At 39.3% G+C, this 18,321-nt stretch overlaps 1 protein-coding gene across 2 annotated transcripts; it reads right to left on the bottom strand.

Annotated features, from left to right (window-relative positions):
• Positions 1-620: 620 nt before the first annotated feature.
• Positions 621-17,511, bottom strand: lingo1b (leucine rich repeat and Ig domain containing 1b). Of its 2 annotated transcripts, none has more exons than XM_058381340.1 (2): positions 17,203-17,511; positions 621-3,437 (listed from the first exon to the last, which is right to left on the bottom strand). In XM_058381340.1, exons 1-2 carry the CDS (start codon positions 17,212-17,214, stop codon positions 1,581-1,583), a joined length of 1,869 nt encoding a protein of 622 aa, XP_058237323.1. In that variant the 5' UTR covers positions 17,215-17,511; the 3' UTR covers positions 621-1,580. The 2 variants fall into 2 exon arrangements, with proteins under 2 accessions (XP_058237323.1, XP_058237324.1); XM_058381341.1 differs by having other exon boundaries at positions 621-3,434.
• Positions 17,512-18,321: the final 810 nt, after the last annotated feature.

Raw genomic sequence — 18,321 nt, 5'->3', positions numbered from 1 at the left:
AATTACTATGTTTAAAAGAACAAAGCTTTTAGTCATGAAGAGGATTTAATCAGGATCAAACAGACTAAGGATTTATTGTCTTTAGGCAGGGTGTTTAAAAATGTCTGTCATTTATTGATTTTTTGTTTAGTTTAAATCACTTAATATAAGTTAAATATATAAGAATATATCAATACACTGAGAGATTTGTGAATTTTAAACATACAACGGACAAAAACGTGTCCATCCTTTATTCAAGTTATTTATCCAACTAGACTATTCACAATGCATATTAGAAATGGCTGCATTCAGTATGCAGCATTTACCTAGCCTTTATTTTTTTTTTTTTACTTTAGAGCATTTTGCATGCATGATAATCTCTCTGCTCTCTCTTACTTACAGGGTCTGAACTCTGAACTATAAGCCAAGATCGATTAGACATTTCAATTTCACAGCAGTTATCATTTATGACATATCCAGAAGACCTTTTCAGTTAATGTCGAAGGACAGTAGTAGTGAACTGGATCATAAGAATTTGCATTGGGTTTTTTTTTTGCCAATAATATTTTTGTGATCTCAAGCACCTGTATATAGTTGACTCTCAACTGAACTGTGCAAGTAAAAATGGACACTGAAGTAGAAAATGTTACCATTTTAATGTTTTAAAGTCTGGCATTGTTCCAGAGGCAAGGGTCGATGAACACATTTACCTTCAGAGAATTCCCTGCCTTTTGAACATGAATTATGTATTAATAAATGGTAAATTAATCATCAAGGGATATGATGAATATGAGAAATTATTAAAAAATGTGCTATTAAAAAACTCGATCAGCAGATGAGATTTCTCATGAGACTTATGTCAGATATGAATATATCAATGTGAACACCAAAAACATCTTTAATGGCTTCACCACACATTCAAAAATACCAAATGGCTTTAAGTTCAAAGCTACATTTGGCTTAGAAATACTAGGCTTATATCTGGCATCAAAATAAAATTTATTCCATCCCTTCAAAGGACGGCATATTTCAGGATTAACACTTGACATTTATAATATGGATGATTGTCAAGCATAATCATTAATTAAGTGTAAATAAAAAAATGTATATACCTTATAAAAACTTGGCAATGGACATTTACAGAAATTTAATCAGACACGTGTACATTTACAATGTGTCTAACCATGTACGTACATCACAAGAATTCCAGTATGCTTAACCCATGTATATGATTTTCGCAATCCTTTAATTACTATATTCCCATGTACAGAGAAAGAATTATGTACAAAAAAATGGACAAAAGGCAGAGACAAAGACAAGTATGGATTAAAACTGGCCCTCTGTTTTCTGGCTTTTAAATAATTGGAGTCAGGCAGACTCATGTTCATGTGTTACCAAAATAAAAGCAGAACGTTAGGTCCCTCGAAATTCTTTCTGACTTTGAAGGAACAATCCCCGCAGGTCTGAGCTGTGTATTTGGAAAAGGCTTTAGTTTTAGCTATTGTTTCTTCTGTCAATTCCACAAAGAAAGACTTTTCTCTTGCGTCTCAAGCTAAAGCTCTTGCCAGGGATTTTGTTCACATGAACTGGAGATTTGACTTTTACATCATTTTCATTCTGATCTTATGGGTTTCCTCAGTTGGACTGGTCTGCCCCTCTACTCTACGTGGCACATACTCAATTTCGATGTTTGGCTTGGCATTACCTTTCCCCCGACTCCAAAGAAAGAGGAGTACAAGACAAAACAATACCACTCCGAGGAAGGAAATAAATCCCATAGTAGTAGCAATGATAAGAGTCTTCATATCAAATGGAAATGGGACTGATCTACCAGTTTCATTGGCACCACTTTCATTGGGCTGGTTGGAGATGAAAGCAAATGTCTTATTAGACTGATGGGGCCAGTTGGGTGAATAACTATGAACATGTAAATGAGCAAGTTTGGTGTCATTACCCCCTGCATTGGTCGCGATACATGTATATGTGCCATTGTCTTGTATTTGGGCATATCGTACTTCCAGAGTGCCGTCCAGAGACACTGACAGACGTCCAACTGTTTTGGTGGTGATGAATTGCTTCCGAGGAGACTGCCACATGATCACAGGGGTTGGGTCCCCATCTGCTTGGCATGCAAAGCGAACTGTGGTCCCTTCATCCACAAATCTCTGAAGGGGTTTATGGTCCCGAATCTTAGATTTCTGACAAGTAAAATAATTAGGAGGGAGAATATCCGGGAAATCTTTAAATTCTTTTCCTTGCACAAACTCAGGGGAAGTGCAAGATGGCTGCTGCTTGTTGAAATTGAGCCTCCAACGGCGGCGGAAAACCCATAACAAGCGACAGTCGCATGCCAAGGGGTTGTCATATAGGGCCAGGGTCTCAAGATTACCAACTGAGTGAAAGGCAGACTCTTCTAAAGTGCTCAAGCTATTGCTGGAAATGTTGAGAACCTTAAGGTAGTTTAGTCCTCTGAAAGAGTAAGGCTCAATATTGACCAATCGACCACCTACTAAGTCAAATACTTGCAGCCTCATCAAGTTGTGCAGTTTGTTGCCCTCCACAGTCTCTATGGGATTGAATGAAAAGTTGAGAGAGCGAAGGTACACAAGGTGCTGGATGGCCACGTAGGGGATGGCAGTGAGGTTGCAGTGTGTGATGCTTAGTGTGGTAATGTTGAGGCCGTGGAGGGACTTATCGGTCAGGCCTTCAAGAAAGGGCCAATTCGTTACTTCTAACACTTTCAGCCGGTAAAGTCTCCTGAAGGAAAAATCTCTAATGAGGTTGACATTAAAATGCCACAACTTGAGTACCAACAGGGTATGGAGATGGCTGAAGGCCTCCGTGGGCACAGAGGTCATGTTGCACCTCTCCATGGTGAGCTGCTCTAAACTACTGAGTCCATGAAAGGCTCTATGAGAGATGAAGACCAGCTCACTATCTCCCACTTCCAGTTCTTTAAGATTGTAAAGGTCCTGAAACATGTAATCCAACAAGATAACTATTTTATTCTCACTTATATCCAGTCTGGTGAGGTTACTCAAACCAGTAAATACACCTAGCTGAATGAGCTTCAGTTTGTTGTTGCGCAGTCCTAACGTCCGTAATCCAAACAGATTACTGAATGCGCCTGGCTCGATGACTGAGATGACATTCTCATTAAGCTGCAGGTCCTCCAGGTGGGGATAGTTGATGAACTCCTCTGGGTTGATGGCTTTCAAGCGATTTTTGCTCAGGTCCAACAGTCGCGTCTCAATAGGGATTCCCTCTGGAAGGGCAACCAGCTTCCTGCGGTGGCACAGCACAGAGCGCTCCTGGGCATTGCACTCACAGCGGGACGGGCATCCTGTAGTGGAACCCGACAGCACAGTGCCCAGCATCAGGATAAGAATGGGCTGCCAGCATGCCACCAGGTAGCTGTGCCCACTCACCACGCCAGCCACCATTCTGCTGGTTACCTGCTGAAACACAAGCCAGAGGAACTGTGTCACACTCATTGAAGGTATGAACCTACAGGTATTTTCTGATGCCATACTTTAACATACAAAAAGACAGAGCATGAGAGGCAAAAAAACAAAAAAAAACCATGCAGATACTCGACTCTCCTTACATAGATTACTGCATAAACACCACAAAAGCCATTTAATTAATGACACCATGGAACAAAGAAATAATAAGTATTCTCAGTTTAGCTTTATGTTATAGCAATTGTTTATTTTGTTAAGAGAATTTCAGCATGCAGTACACAGCATTAGAATAGCTAAATATAAGTCAAGCAGATAAAAGTCTGTCATACCATTTAATGATTATACATTATAATAATTATGTTTTAGAATGATGGATTACAATGAACAAAGCTACAGGCTCCAGAATTCACAATAAAACACTGTTAACCAGTTTTTAAATATAACATATTCTTTTGTGCAACATTGGGGGGAAGAAAAATCCCCTGAAGATGACAGTACAGTATAGAGAAATATTGCGAGTCAGGAGTTATTAAATCCTGTGTGACTTTGACTTGCGGGTGTTTTAACTTGCAAAAGCCTTCAAGCTCTGCTTCCCAAAATTGATCACACAATCCTCTTCTTACTCCTTACAGCTCTGTGGTTTAATAAAATAAAGATCGTGCTTCAGTGCTGCTGACGGGATTTTTAATATTTAAATCAACAGAGATGCATATCTACAACATACTGAATCAGTAAAGAAGCATCTCAGCTACTCATTTAAACTAATACGGTTTGTGTAATGCTCATTATTTCAACATTATATATTGGAAATCTGCAGTCTAAATGATGAAGACTTTGCCTGTGCTTTATTTATAGATGTAGTCTATAGTATTGACGTTGTCGTGCATCAGAATGCCTGAAAGCCCCGCTTTGTTACTGGTAAAGCCTAAATTTGCTGCCCAAGGAGAACTATTTATAAAATGTTGATCTCACACACAAACAAAAGTTTGAAAACAAGCACAAAATATAGCAAGCTTGTTCTCTTTTATTATTAATTATTATTGTTTTGTATCACGACAATGCATATTAAAATAATGTGATAAAATGATTTAACACTGAGATGTCATAGACAAGCTTATGACACAACATGCTGCTCTAATGAGGATGTGGTGAGATGTATTTGCACCCTGAGGTACACAACTTGAATACTATCTCACTTTTGTACTATTTATCGTTTTATAGCTATGTTTAAGGTTCAGGAACTGCCATGAAGCAAGTTAGTGTTGATTATCAATGATGTTATAGCAGCTATAAACAGTTGTTTCAACGCTTAATATTGATGTTAAGACTTCCTAAAAAATGCTGGTGACTTCATCCATAAATGTTAACAATGAAACATAACATGTTATAACATGTTTTATTTTCTTGGCAGATGCTGCGTGTAATCTAATAAAGGACGATTTAAAATAATCAGGTTACTGACATAACATGACATATATAAATCCTGTGATTTGCTTTACACTCAGTGATCCTGTTATAGAAAAATAATCAACACTGACCAATCAGATTCAAGAATTCAATTGTATTAAATGCTTTAAGTTTAGGCTACTTTGTGATTTCTTTATCAGTGACGCACATAAAAGCTACTTGACTGCTATCTTGCAAATCATTTCCTGTTCCACTGAAAAAAAAATGTTAATATGCACTCTTAATACACAAGATGTCTACTAATATATGGATTTCTGGGATTACTGGGAGAACACATCTTCCAAGTTAACTTCCTATAAATTCCTCTATTCCACACCCGTCACCTCCTCGTATCTTCACCCTAACCATGGTCTTCAGTTCGGGTTGGGGAAGCAGTGAGGGATTAACTGTCCGTCTTGTGCAAAGCATAACCCGCCCTGAACTCTAGCCCTAAAGACATGTTCACAGATTGACAGACTGATGGCTAATTCTAATGCTGCATCGATCATCTGTGAGCACTCAATAAACACTGATCTGAAGATCCAGTCTCATCTCCACTCCTCTTGTTACTGAACTTTCTCACACAGCTTAAACTAATTGATTAATACAAGTATAATACATGCACCTACTTGAATAACTAACCACCATTTACACAAACCCACTCCCGCAAGCCCGATCATCTGTAACGAGGCAGTCGTAAAAGTTGTGAAGGTTAGTCTAGACTGGTCTGTGTGTGGGCAAATGTCTCAGTAAAAGTTAACCTCAAATTAAAATTGAGCCCGTACCCACCCACTGCAGCAATCAGCAATATGGCAAATTACAGAGCAATTCAGCAGCATGTGGAAGGCTCTTGGGTTTAAATACACACTGAAAAACAATGACAGACAGACATTTTAAGCCATATAAATTCACATCAAAGCTTCTATTCATTTAATTAGGTGTGTGGTTTTAAAGAATTAAATTATGACACTCATACCACAGGCTTTTCAAAATGACAGAAATTATAACATGCATACTAAAATACCACTGCGACACTTATTATAGTCATTATAATGGTTCCAAGAAATGTTATGATTTCATTGAAACCTGATAGAAACCTGATAGAAACCTGAAAGAGCTACACACTGTTAATCAGCAGAGCCGAACGATTTAGATGAGCTGTGAGAACGAAGAAAACGCAAAAAAGCCTCCATGCAGCCATCTGTTTATTGCAGCACCATGGCAGAGAAGCTGAAGATGGCTCCATCTGCAAATGTATCCAGGTGTGTTTGAGCGCAGTGGGAACTGCGCCAGCATCAGTGTGAAATCGAATAAGTAGCTCCGAAAGCGTCTACTGTTCATTAGTGCTCCTTAGTTAGGTTCAAAGAGCTGTTGTAGCCCACAGAACCTGACAGTCATATATCTGCTGAGTGTGATCGGCATGCAGCTCACCACCCTGCAGGGACTGGCTTGGCCATCGTGCATGAATTGCAGCATCGATTAAAAGACTAAAATAGCAGCTGTAGCGGAGTAGGTGTTGGGGGGAAGTTGTTGAGTGGTGGTGGTGGTGGTGGTGGTGGGGTGGGGGGAGGGGGGTGAAGGTCATGAAGTAAACGGACCCACCATAAACATGGTGTTTTAATCATGCTGTATTTACTGCTGATCTAATCCAGCTCAGAACATCCTGCCCCAAGCGCCACAAAAGTGGCAAGGATGTTTTTGATTAACCTGTTATAATGATTTATAATGTGATCCACAGCCTAAATAACTCAAACCCTTCTCTTTCAAACTTTAATTGCAAACATATCTGGAGAAGCTAAAGTGAGGCTTTATATCTTCTGTGGAAATTCCAATATGCATTTAGATCATTTGAATTAATTCTTGAACGCAGAGACATAAGACGTGCGCTGTAAATTACATGGGTAATGCCTCTTCAGTGCACTAACAAAATTCCCTAATTAGAAGTACCCATGGTATCCAAAAATCAACATTTCAGCTTTAGTTTATTGTTATGGTGTCACATAATCCCCGCTGAAAATAAGCACTGAAATGTGCACCTGATTTACCTCTTAGATAGGAAGCTAATTGCAAAGGTAGCGCTTGTACTGCATGGCTCCTAATTTAGAAGTTGCTAAGAGGCAAACATTAAGTAATAGAAATGCTGACTGAACAGAAATATATCTCTGTCTTTCTCCCACAGATATATAGCGATTAATCGTTCTGATGAGAAATGGTATATAAAATCAAACCTGTGTAAATCATCTTTAATCTCTCTCCCTCATTTTTTCCCCCCAGTCAAACAGTCAAATTGTAAAGCAAAGAAAATGCATTAATGATGATTTTGCCTCAGTGGTCAACTGATGGCAATAGAAAGTCCATTACTCAACCCAATGGATTTATTATCCAATTAAAAGATTAAATCATTGCTCGGGAACACTCTCATTCTGTTAAGATACAAATCAAAGTGTAATCTGGTGTCCATGAATTATGCATGAAGATTAGTAAACAACGCTTCACTCTGTTTCAGGGGCAAAACATTTAAGTCACTAAAGAAGCTCTCTATATGGAGAACTCAATAATTCCCACTATCATAGAGTTATCAGTGTTAGAAATTTCATTTTATTTCATGAAGCACTTTCAAAGAAGACTTCCTTTGTGTGAAATTGTACTGCTTAAGCTTGAATGACTTTGTCCATTTATCCCTCTGTATTTGAGAAAATTAAATATGAGAATTACCATATCGCTAACTGAGGGAGAATGTAGCTCATCGGTATTCTTGTAAATGATTGCAGACACAGAAGAAAAATGCTTAGAACATAGACTAAAAACATAGTCATGATCTTTTGACATAATATATTACAGTTTAGACACAGTATGGGGAATAAAACGGCCAGGCATGCTGTAATAGCAAAATAATAAACTAGGGTTTGATTCTTCCTATGCCACAGAACTGTACTAACCAGTACCATTTTTAATTGAGTAATAAACTGTGAAGAGTTTATATTAAATGTAATAAGCATTCATAATGAAATATCTCGAAATGTATTAGATTAATGTATTAAATACTCTTTCTTATGTTTCCAAGGAACTGCAAAACACTAAATCCTCTGTCAGATTGCTTCCATAGTATTCCAAACTCCATTTCCCAGAATGCATCATGGCCTACAAGACTAGCCACCAGAAACAACAATACCCAGCAATCTCACTCATAGTCACGTTCACCCTGATTACTGATTATGCGCACCTGGAATCAATCCCCACTCACCACTAAATAAGACCCCACACAAAACTCTCATTCATTACGCAGTATCTTCTCAGTGCTGTTATTTATCTGGTGTGCCAAGCCTTTAAGCTGTGTTCATGGTCATGGGTTTTTTTTTTTTTTTGGGTCTGGTTTGTTTCCTCTGTTTTTATAATTTTGCCTTTGCCTTGGAAATCCTGTTTGTAAATCGCCTGACCTTTTGCCTGCCTTTGACAACATTTGCGTTAAGTGGTTTCTTTGGGTTTGTTTGCAGACTGCCATCTTTAATAAAAGCATTACCTGCAGCTGCAGTCGTGCCGACACACAAACTTCCATAAATGTTAAATAAACCTCTCTAGCAGAATCACAGTGTCAATGATTATAGGTATTACTTTGATAATAGCACATTTTAAAATAATTTCTTCTTCTTCTTCAAGGCCCTATATAATGTTACTATAGAAATGTACTTATTAGAATGAGCACATGAATATAAACTGCACTATTGTCAGAACTGTGCTGTTGTAGAAAATCACACCTTCTCTAAATGATCAGAATTAAGTACTGTAAAATAACACTCCAATGTGTTACTATATTATGTACCCACCTGCTAGGTCTTGGTGTAAAAACTAAATAATGAATTATGTCAAATGCTCGGCTTTTGAAGGACAACCATTAAATTCTACAATAAACCAATTTATTATGCTTTGACACACACACACACAAAAAAAAACCTGAGCTGGGGCTGTATAAATTGTGGCAGCTGAGGTACTGAGGCTTCAGACATTCGTGCACATCACTAAAGCAAACTGAGCCTTTCATGGGCAATGATAAAAAATTAAAAAAAAATTAAGTTTTACATGGTACAGTGACCTAGGGAGCGTGAAGATTCTGAAGAACATCCTGAGATATTTCATTACTCTTTCAAAAGGCTATTGTGTAATTGTTTTTTTTTTTTAAAAAAAAGCTTTTATCGTGTCTGTGTGAAGCATTACAACATGGCTTAGCATCGACTTAACAGCCTTGCTTCTGTTCTGCTTGGGTGTGAACTGGTAACTTAAGTCAGAAATAGAATTCCTTTTCTAATGTATTTCCATTGGCAATATGAGACCATAACTGCTCAAGCCTTCACAGTAGCTACAGGCAAGGAAAGGGCCATCAGTGGCTATCACAGGTTTATTTTAACACAGAATCCCTCTGAGAGAAAGCCGCCACTGTTCTGTATTCTCGGATGGAATGCCCTATATTTCCGAAACACGATACCACCCTTAGCTCGAGGAAAAAAAAAAAACATACGGAGAGGTATAACAATTAAAACCCTCATGCTCATTTGGATGCCCACAACTGGCATAATCATGCGTGTCAAAAGCCAGATGACCTGTCAAGGTCAATCAACACTGACCAACCACACTGACAGGGGTTCATTAGCGTGATGTCACTGTGTGAGACTTTGCAAGCTCACACTTCAATTATCTGTTGATTGCAAGAGAGAGGCAGAGAGGTTTTTTCCCCTCTTCTCAAGGTGTCCGTCTGCTCTTGTGCTCTTTCCTGGTTAATGGAGAAATAGATTTCTTTTAGATTACTGCATCTTCTCAACACTCAAGAAGTCAGGAAGTTCATAAGTGTGCTTCTTTAGAGACATGTCCTCTTCCTCTCTATTCCTCATGTTCACGGCCATCAGTCAACCCAGACGAAGAAATCAATTCCATCTCCGATACAGCGGAACCGCTTTATTTATCCGTTTAAAGCCGAGAGCTTACACATCCTACGAGTGGAAATTGTTGTTAAGCTTACAGTGCTGTTTAAGCGTGATGATTTAACTGCAAATAATTTCTTGTGGATGCTCTGGATCATGAAGGAATAAATCCTACAAGCAACACAACCTCATGTTATCAAGCATATAGGAGTTTGACAACATTGATTTCGTCTTGTTATGTTACACTGCTGAGGACCAATCTGATAAAACCCTGTTTTTCCTTCTGATGTACAGATGTGTAATCCAAACTAAAAGCTTGTCTCTCACTCACTCACTCGCTCACAATTCCTCCTAGAGATAACCTTGGGAAGGAGAAAAATATCACAGTGGTCCATTTCTTCAGCCTCCTCAGTTCCACTGCTGCTTTTATGACCTTGTCTATGAGGCCCTACTGGACCAAGAAAGACAAATAAGCATTGGAGAAATGTGACCCACGTGCATATTCCAGTAAGGCTGCTAGAAGAAATACGACAACTTCAGATGACATGAGAACCAAAATGATGGTCATATTACTATGCATCCAATTACAGTCTAAGTAATTTAGGTCAGTATGAAGCACTATATTATTGGTCACACTGTGCTGTGTTAGCAGTGAAGGCTCCACTCTCAGGCAGATTAATAGTATATCCTGCATGAATGTACAGTATATACTTACTGACAACCTTATTAGGAAAAAACTGTACCTCTGCACATTCATGCAATTACCCAATCAGCCAATCATGTGGCATGAGGGCATAAAACCAATCATGTGTAAAACCATGCAAGCACAATTCACAATGACTTTCAACGTAGCATGACTGTTGGTGCAAGACAGGCTGGAGTTTTTTCAGAAACTGCTGATCTCCTGTGATTTTCACACACAACAGTCTGTAGGGCTTATACAGTGCGAAAAACAAAAATGTATCCAGCAAGTGGCAGTTGTGAGTGGTCTGGGCTGACAGAAAGGCTATAGTAACGAAAATAATCACTCTTTACAACAGTGGTGAGCAGAAAAGCATCACAGAACACAGATTTGCATGCGTGTATTGCATGAAAAAAGTCCTCAACTACCAGTTTGAACAAATGGTAATTAATATATTAATATTATATAATTTGAAAAAAATGTGTAATTTAATGTATGCTAGTTTAATTTTTGTCATGGATGAGATAAACATTAGCTAACGTTGGTGTATTTATTAAAGGTGAAAATAAACTAATCAGATACCATTTTTACAACATTATTAATGCTGAATCTTATGGTTAAGAATTTTTATTCAAACTACTGAACATGAACTAATGCAGTAAATAATATTAGTTCATATCCTTCTTATGCAAGACCTTTTTAATAAAATAAAGATATTTCGTCCCACACCCTGAACCCAAGGCAAAAACCAATACTACAAACACTGCAATAAACCAACGATGCATACTGTCATTCCAAAATCTGACATTCAAAGACATTATTAGGTTTCATAGACTGTTATGGGTACATATTTTAAATCTTCATTGTTATGAACTTACAAATTCATCTAGTTTTGAAATAACAGGAAGGACATGGCTCAACCTAACAAACAGAATCATTGCAGTTCCATAATTCCACCAATAATAATAATTAAAAAAAAGATTTTTATTGATAAACTCAATTTTAATACACAACTAGTTCACCTCAAGTACAAACCAATAAGTTAGTTGGCACCACTGAAAAAATAAGCAATTTGTTTTGTGCAATTATGTAGGAAGTTAGGCTAAGGTTTATATCATGCCACACACTCTAGGGACTGAAATAATGATTAATTGCTATTTGAAAAAGACATGACTCAGCACTGGTTCCGTTCTAGAGCAGTTTAGTGTGTGCTATGAGTCTCACTGAAATCTACTGTATGTGAAGACTATAGAGGATATAGAACATAATGCTAGAGTAATGGGATCTAATGGCTCCTCTTGGCCCAAAGGGAAGTATATCTTTTTCTTCCTTCCATTAACCTCATTCATAACATCTCTCTCTGTCTCTATCAGCTCTGAACACATTGCAGAGAACTAATAAAAGGAGCGCACAGTAGTCAATTTTACAGACCCACAACGCCTAAATATTTACACGACCCACTTAACTGATTATAAATGGGCGCTTATCAGTGAATGGTACTGATGATAGTGTTATTCAGATTTTTGTATCCTCATGTGGCCCTCACTTCCCTTCCTTTTTTAGTTAGCAGTGCTAGGAAGGGAAACAGATTTACTTTAATTCAGTTACTTTAAATAAAATTGCATAGCGCTTTCAGGCTTTTTGCTAGATGGTGAATATCAAAGCCGTAGGAAAAAAATGGGAAATTTTTTTTAGACTTTCAGAAATCTTTAAGTTTATCACAAAGTCGTTATGTTGATCAGAAAGATTTATGCAGTAAGAGACATTTGAAATTGAAGTGATAAACCCTGCCCTTGTTAAGAATGGCAAGTCTAGAGACCACCATCCATTACAACATAAGCAGATGTCTTTATCTGTATTTACAACAGCAGTTCATCAGGCAGGATCAGGCCAGATCAATAATCGCCTGCCCTAAGCATTCATTTTCCTCCTACCTCTCACACCACCAATTTTGTATAGGAAATCCACTCATGTCCTGAGAATAGCAATGCAGCACTCAAACAAGATGTTTTCTTCCGGTAGCGTGTTTTTTGACTTCCAATTTCATCATCCTTTTGATCTTGTTTCCTGACTACTGTAATATTTAGATAAAAGCCTGAAGTGTGGAGTGCAAGAAATGCCAAAGTTCAATAAGGTGTGTAGAAACACTGACAGCACCATTCTAAGAGTTAGAAAAACAGAAAATGAATGTTTCATACTATAAAACCGAGAGTTGACAGACAGTATATATACACTATATTGCCAAAAGTATTCGCTCACCCATCCAAATAATCAGAATCAGGTGTTCCAATCACTTCCATGGCCACAGGTGTATAAAATCAAGCACCTAGGCATGCAGACTGTTTTTACAAACATTTGTGAAAGAATGGGTCGCTCTCAGGAGCTCAGTGAATTCCAGCGTGGAACTGTGATAGGATGCCACCTGTGCAACAAATCCAGTCGTGAAATTTCCTCGCTCCTAAATATTCCACAGTCAACTGTCAGCTGTATTATAAGAACGTGGAAGTGTTTGGGAACGACAGCAACTCAGCCACGAAGTGGTAGGCCACGTAAACTGACGGAGTGGGGTCAGCGGATGCTGAGGCGCATAGTGCGAAGAGGTCGCCAACTTTCTGCAGAGTCAATCGCTACAGACCTCCAAACTTCGTGTGGCCTTCAGATTAGCTCAAAAACAGTGCGCAGAGAGCTTCATGGAATGGGTTTCCATGGCCGAGCAGCTGCATCCAAGCCATACATCACCAAGTGCAATGCAAAGCGTTGGATGCAGTGGTGTAAAGCACGCCCCCACTGGACTCTAGAGCAGTGGAGTCGTGTTCTCTGGAGTGACGAATCACGCTTCTCCATCTGGCAATCTGATGGACGAGTCTGGGTTTGGCGGTTGCCAGGAGAACGGTACTTGTCTGACTGCATTGTGCCAAGTGTAAAGTTTGGTGGAGGGGGGATTATGGTGTGGGGTTGTTTTTCAGGAGCTGGGCTCGGCCCCTTAGTTCCAGTGAAAGGAACTCTGAATGCTTCAGCATACCAAGACATTTTGGACAATTCCATGCTCCCAACTTTGTGGGAACAGTTTGGAGCTGGCCCCTTCCTCTTCCAACATGACTGTGCACCAGTGCACAAAGCAAGGTCCATAAAGACATGGATGACAGAGTCTGGTGTGGATGAACTTGACTGGCCTGCACAGAGTCCTGACCTCAACCCGATAGAACACCTTTGGGATGAATTAGAGCGGAGACTGAGAGCCAGGCCTTCTCATCCAACATCAGTGTGTGACCTCACAAATGCGCTTCTGGAAGAATGGTCAAAAATTCCCATAAACACACTCCTAAACCTTGTGGACAGCCTTCCCAGAAGAGTTGAAGCTGTTATAGCTGCAAAGGGTGGACCGATGTCATATAGAACCCTATGGATTAGGAATGGGATTGTCACTTAAGTTCATATGCGAGTCAAGGCAGGTGAGCGAATACTTTTGGCAATATAGTGTGTATATATATATATATATATATATATATATATATATATATATAGACTGTCTGTCATATAGTATGTTTTATAGTATGAAACATTCATTTACACATATATACATTATATATATATATATATATATACTACAACTGCTAGGAAGCTTGGCTATCAAGCAAAAGTAATGTTTAATGTTTAACGCTATCATCAATTAAGGGAATAAGATGCTGCCTCCAGCACTAAATGTGATGTAGAAATTTGTTTCACTACATTTGCTAGTGAATGCTTATTTGTTTTGTAGGGCTCAACATTTGAATATGCAGGAATTTGTCAGGGATAAAGCACAAAGCTAGACATAAAATATGTGTTCAGAGCTCACACAAGACCTTAGCTCTGATAATGAGGTACATCCATTACAAGTTGGAATCATCAAGCACACTGAGTGCTGCATTGAAGATCTTATTGCGCTTCTCAGGCCACGGAGCAGCTGAATTTGCACCTGCTGCTGCAGATTGTCAAATATCCTGTCATGCAAAAATCAAATCGGAAGCATTTCGACACAAGTCTGCTGTTCCACAGCATGAAAATGGTTAATAAAAATCCTATAAAATGTTCCTCTTTCCTCATTAAAGCTCTTGAAATTCACTTGAAATTCACCACTAGCAGCAGGCCTAAGCCGGTAATTACTCCAGCCCCTTTCCCTCCTTTACACACACAGGCCTCTTTGTTTTGGGTTTAATTGAAAAAAAGGAGAGGAGAAATGGGAAGAGAATATAGGACGAACATAATCCCGAAAGCAATCTAACTCTTGCTACACTATTCGGAGTTCTTTATCGAGAGTTCCATTAGAAAGGAGCTTATCTCCCAAAATTAGCCACAAGATAATCACTTTCAGGCTTCCTGAATGATGCCAGCATTGTTCCTCTGGCCAGCTTTCCATCTCAGGCTAATAATTTTATTACACGGACCGATACGATCAATGATCTCTTCCTCTCATTTTACACAAAGGACCAAACACACACATTAACAACGGCACTGGCAATATGATCAGGTCCCCTATTCAATATGGGCCACTCTGTGATAACATATTGCTGGATCCTGAAAATACAGATGTACTTTCTGATCCACATACGGATTTATGAGCGAACTCCTTTAAACGAGCCAGACGGGGAGTATCAAACAGAAACGAGGACACAAGGGCCCTACCCATCTTCCATGCAGTCTCTGTTTTTTTTTTTTTTTTACCCATAAAGCTGTTTTGATTAAATATTAATAGGAGAGAGTCTGGTGAAGTGTAGTGACTCCATGACCTTCTGAAAACAAGTGTGGGAGGCTGGACTGAGTATGTTGTGTCTGAAATGCCACTTGTCTGTCTCTCGTTTTTGGAGTCCTTTTTAACAGTCGCTCATTGTGTGTGACAGAAAAGAGCCATTATGCATTATGATAGGCCCTTATTCCTGTATCAGTCTACAATGAAAACAAATGCAGCCTGTCTGTTTCTGTCCCACATCGTTGTCGGTTAAGCATGAAGCACTTCTAAACATAGCAGTGAGAGATGGCAGTGGAGTGATGAGAAGACAGATAGAGAAACCATGGGAAAGAGTGAAGACTAGAGGGAGGAGTAGGGGGGATGATGGGTGATTGGTGAGGATCTGAATTATAATCACTCAGGAATCTCACTTGTTCACAAAAACAAGCCTAATCAGTGACTATCTGCTAAGAGCAAGACCAAGAGCACGTACAAGGCTTCTGCCTTATCTGGTCGTCTGCTTATCAGACTGCACCATTATCATAAAGCCATTACCACCATGTGAGATGAGAATTCAGCCAGCTGAAAGATCTCTCTTTGCATAATCGCCAAACTGCTGAAACCATCTTCAGCCTATTTATCGATTTTGTCTTAATTGTATCTCGATTTGTTGTACAGATTCACGGTCCAGTGAAAATCACCTCAGTTTGTCTGCTCTAATTTCCCTTCTGAATGTGGCAGGCACACTCTTGCGGCGCAGTTGCTTCATCCTCAGTGTTTTTCCTCAATACATGCTTACATGCATATTTGCATATATTACGTGGTGGTGCACGCCAATCTGCTGAGAGAAAGGCAGGAAGACATTTGGCTCTATCCTCGATGCTTGAGAAAGAGTGCCACCCAAACACCGCTTTACACAGTATGTTGCTTTATCAAATGTCACCACATTCGGGCTGTAGAGTTAAACCTTTTATTACGCAAACCTTTTGCACGCCACCTCATTTCTATTTTTGGACTTTTTTTTAAAGGGTAGCATGATAATAAAGAAGCTTCATTCTGCATAAATAAGAAAGTACAGGTAGTGCCATTTGTAATAGACACATGACTGATGACAAGGAAAAGCCATGAATCTTTAATGCGCCAAATATTCATCTGTTAATTCATTTTTGGTGGGCTGCCAAGATTAAGCACTAAAGTGCATTACTGGCAGATCCTAAAACACTGCCTCATCAACAGAATAACTGTATTTGCTTGGTACGGAAAGAGTGAATGAAATCCTATAGGTAGCAGTGAAACGACTGTACAGCAATTAAGAGTGGGCAGTGACTTAGGAGGGTATTTGCAGATTTCTTGCACACACTGAAAATCCCTTATATGTTTTGTGTATATATATATATACACAATACACATATATACACATATATATATATATTTATATCTATCTATCTATCTATCTATCTATCTATCTATATATATATATATATATATATATATATATATATATATATATATATATATATATATATATATATATTATATATATAAAGAGCAATACTCCCATAATCAAGCATGCACTTTGTTCTTTGTTTGATTAGAAATAAGCATATGCAGAAAGCAGATTGTCAGGAAGTATGCTGTATAAATATTTTATATATATATAAAAAGAAACCACTAACAACCTGGAACAAAATAGAGCATAGGTATTACTAGTTACATTCACGTATCATGATCTTTTCCCTGGTAACATGATCCACATTAATCTCAAATCTAAGATACAGTACCAAATTCAGCAGCATTATTCAGCATCTTCCTGTCTGGAATACGCACCCAACACACACACACACACACACACACACACACACAAACATATATATATATTTATATATTTATATATATTTATGCTGAACATTCCAGACACACTGCTTCTCCTCTTTCTTGCAAAGCCACCCTGAATCCTTTAATGTAAACTGCATACACTGTAGTGCACTTGGGGAAAAAAAGCACCCTTACCAGAAATGTCATGCAGAGAAGTCTAATTTTGGCAGGTCCATTCTGCTGGGGCGCTGTTTAGATCCAAACTGGGCCGGAGAGCCAGTGAGGCACTAAGGAGGCCTTTGAAGAGGAAAAAACAATTCCTGAAGGCAAGCTGAGCTTCGGTTAAACGTTCAGAAGGCAGATCGGGAGCAGCTGCGGTCCTCCAAATACACGTGATCCTGCCCCAGGTACAGGCAGCCATGTAAACAGGAGTAGACCGGCTCCCTCTGCTTCAAATACATGCTGTATCTACCGGAGCGAGAGCGCGAGTGAGGGAAAGGAAGATGGAGAGGGAGGGGTAGCTGCTGTGCAAGGTGGAGGGAGGAGCTGTGGTGCATCGAGATCGAGGCAGAGATGGAGAGAGAGGAAAGGGTGGGGGGAGTTGTTCGGGTGGAGGGAGAGATGAGGAGCGTGCTGAAGATTGCAAAGCCGAGAGATAGAATAGACAGAGAGGAAGAGAGAGAAAGAGAGAGGGGGGAGTCTGCACAATGCTCAAATCAGGGCCAATGTGACTAATGAAATTCAATTCTGCCATTCGTCTGAGTGACTGCAGTAGATGATGGAAAGAGAGAGAAAGCGGGAGGGAGAGAGATGGTAGCAGGGAACACATGCATGTCATAACCATGTGGGCTAATTGAGAGATGAATGTACCTCCGTAAAGTCTGTCCTCCCTCCTCCATCACTGTGTCAGTATAGCTCGATTAATGCCGGGCTTTCATGCAAGGCGCAGCGCTCGTCAAAAGCACGCCTAAGCTGCAGTGTGACAAACAGATGACTCAGGCAGGTAAACAGGCAGGGACAAACAACAACCAACTGAGAGAGAGAGAAAAAAGAAAGGGGGTAAGCTTGGGCTCCACTGTGACAGACAGGGCACAAGCAGCCGCTCTGTCTATTGCACCGTGAACTGAAAGGTCAGTCTAGTCTATAAGGACTCGCCTTGTGGGAAAATAATCAGGTGTAAATCCCTGTAAAGTCTCTTCACCATTATTCTTAACAATAAAAGAGAGGTAGGCAAGGCAGGTAGAAGGTTGCGCGAGATTACTGTGGATAACTGAATCGGCACAGGCAGGAGGGAAAAGCCTGGTGTCGAACAGG

This window comes from Hemibagrus wyckioides, linkage group LG27 (genome assembly GCF_019097595.1).
Source record: "Hemibagrus wyckioides isolate EC202008001 linkage group LG27, SWU_Hwy_1.0, whole genome shotgun sequence".
Taxonomy (NCBI): domain Eukaryota; kingdom Metazoa; phylum Chordata; class Actinopteri; order Siluriformes; family Bagridae; genus Hemibagrus; species Hemibagrus wyckioides.
Note: the sequence above shows the minus strand (reverse complement) of the source record. Positions and strands in the feature narration are given on the sequence as shown.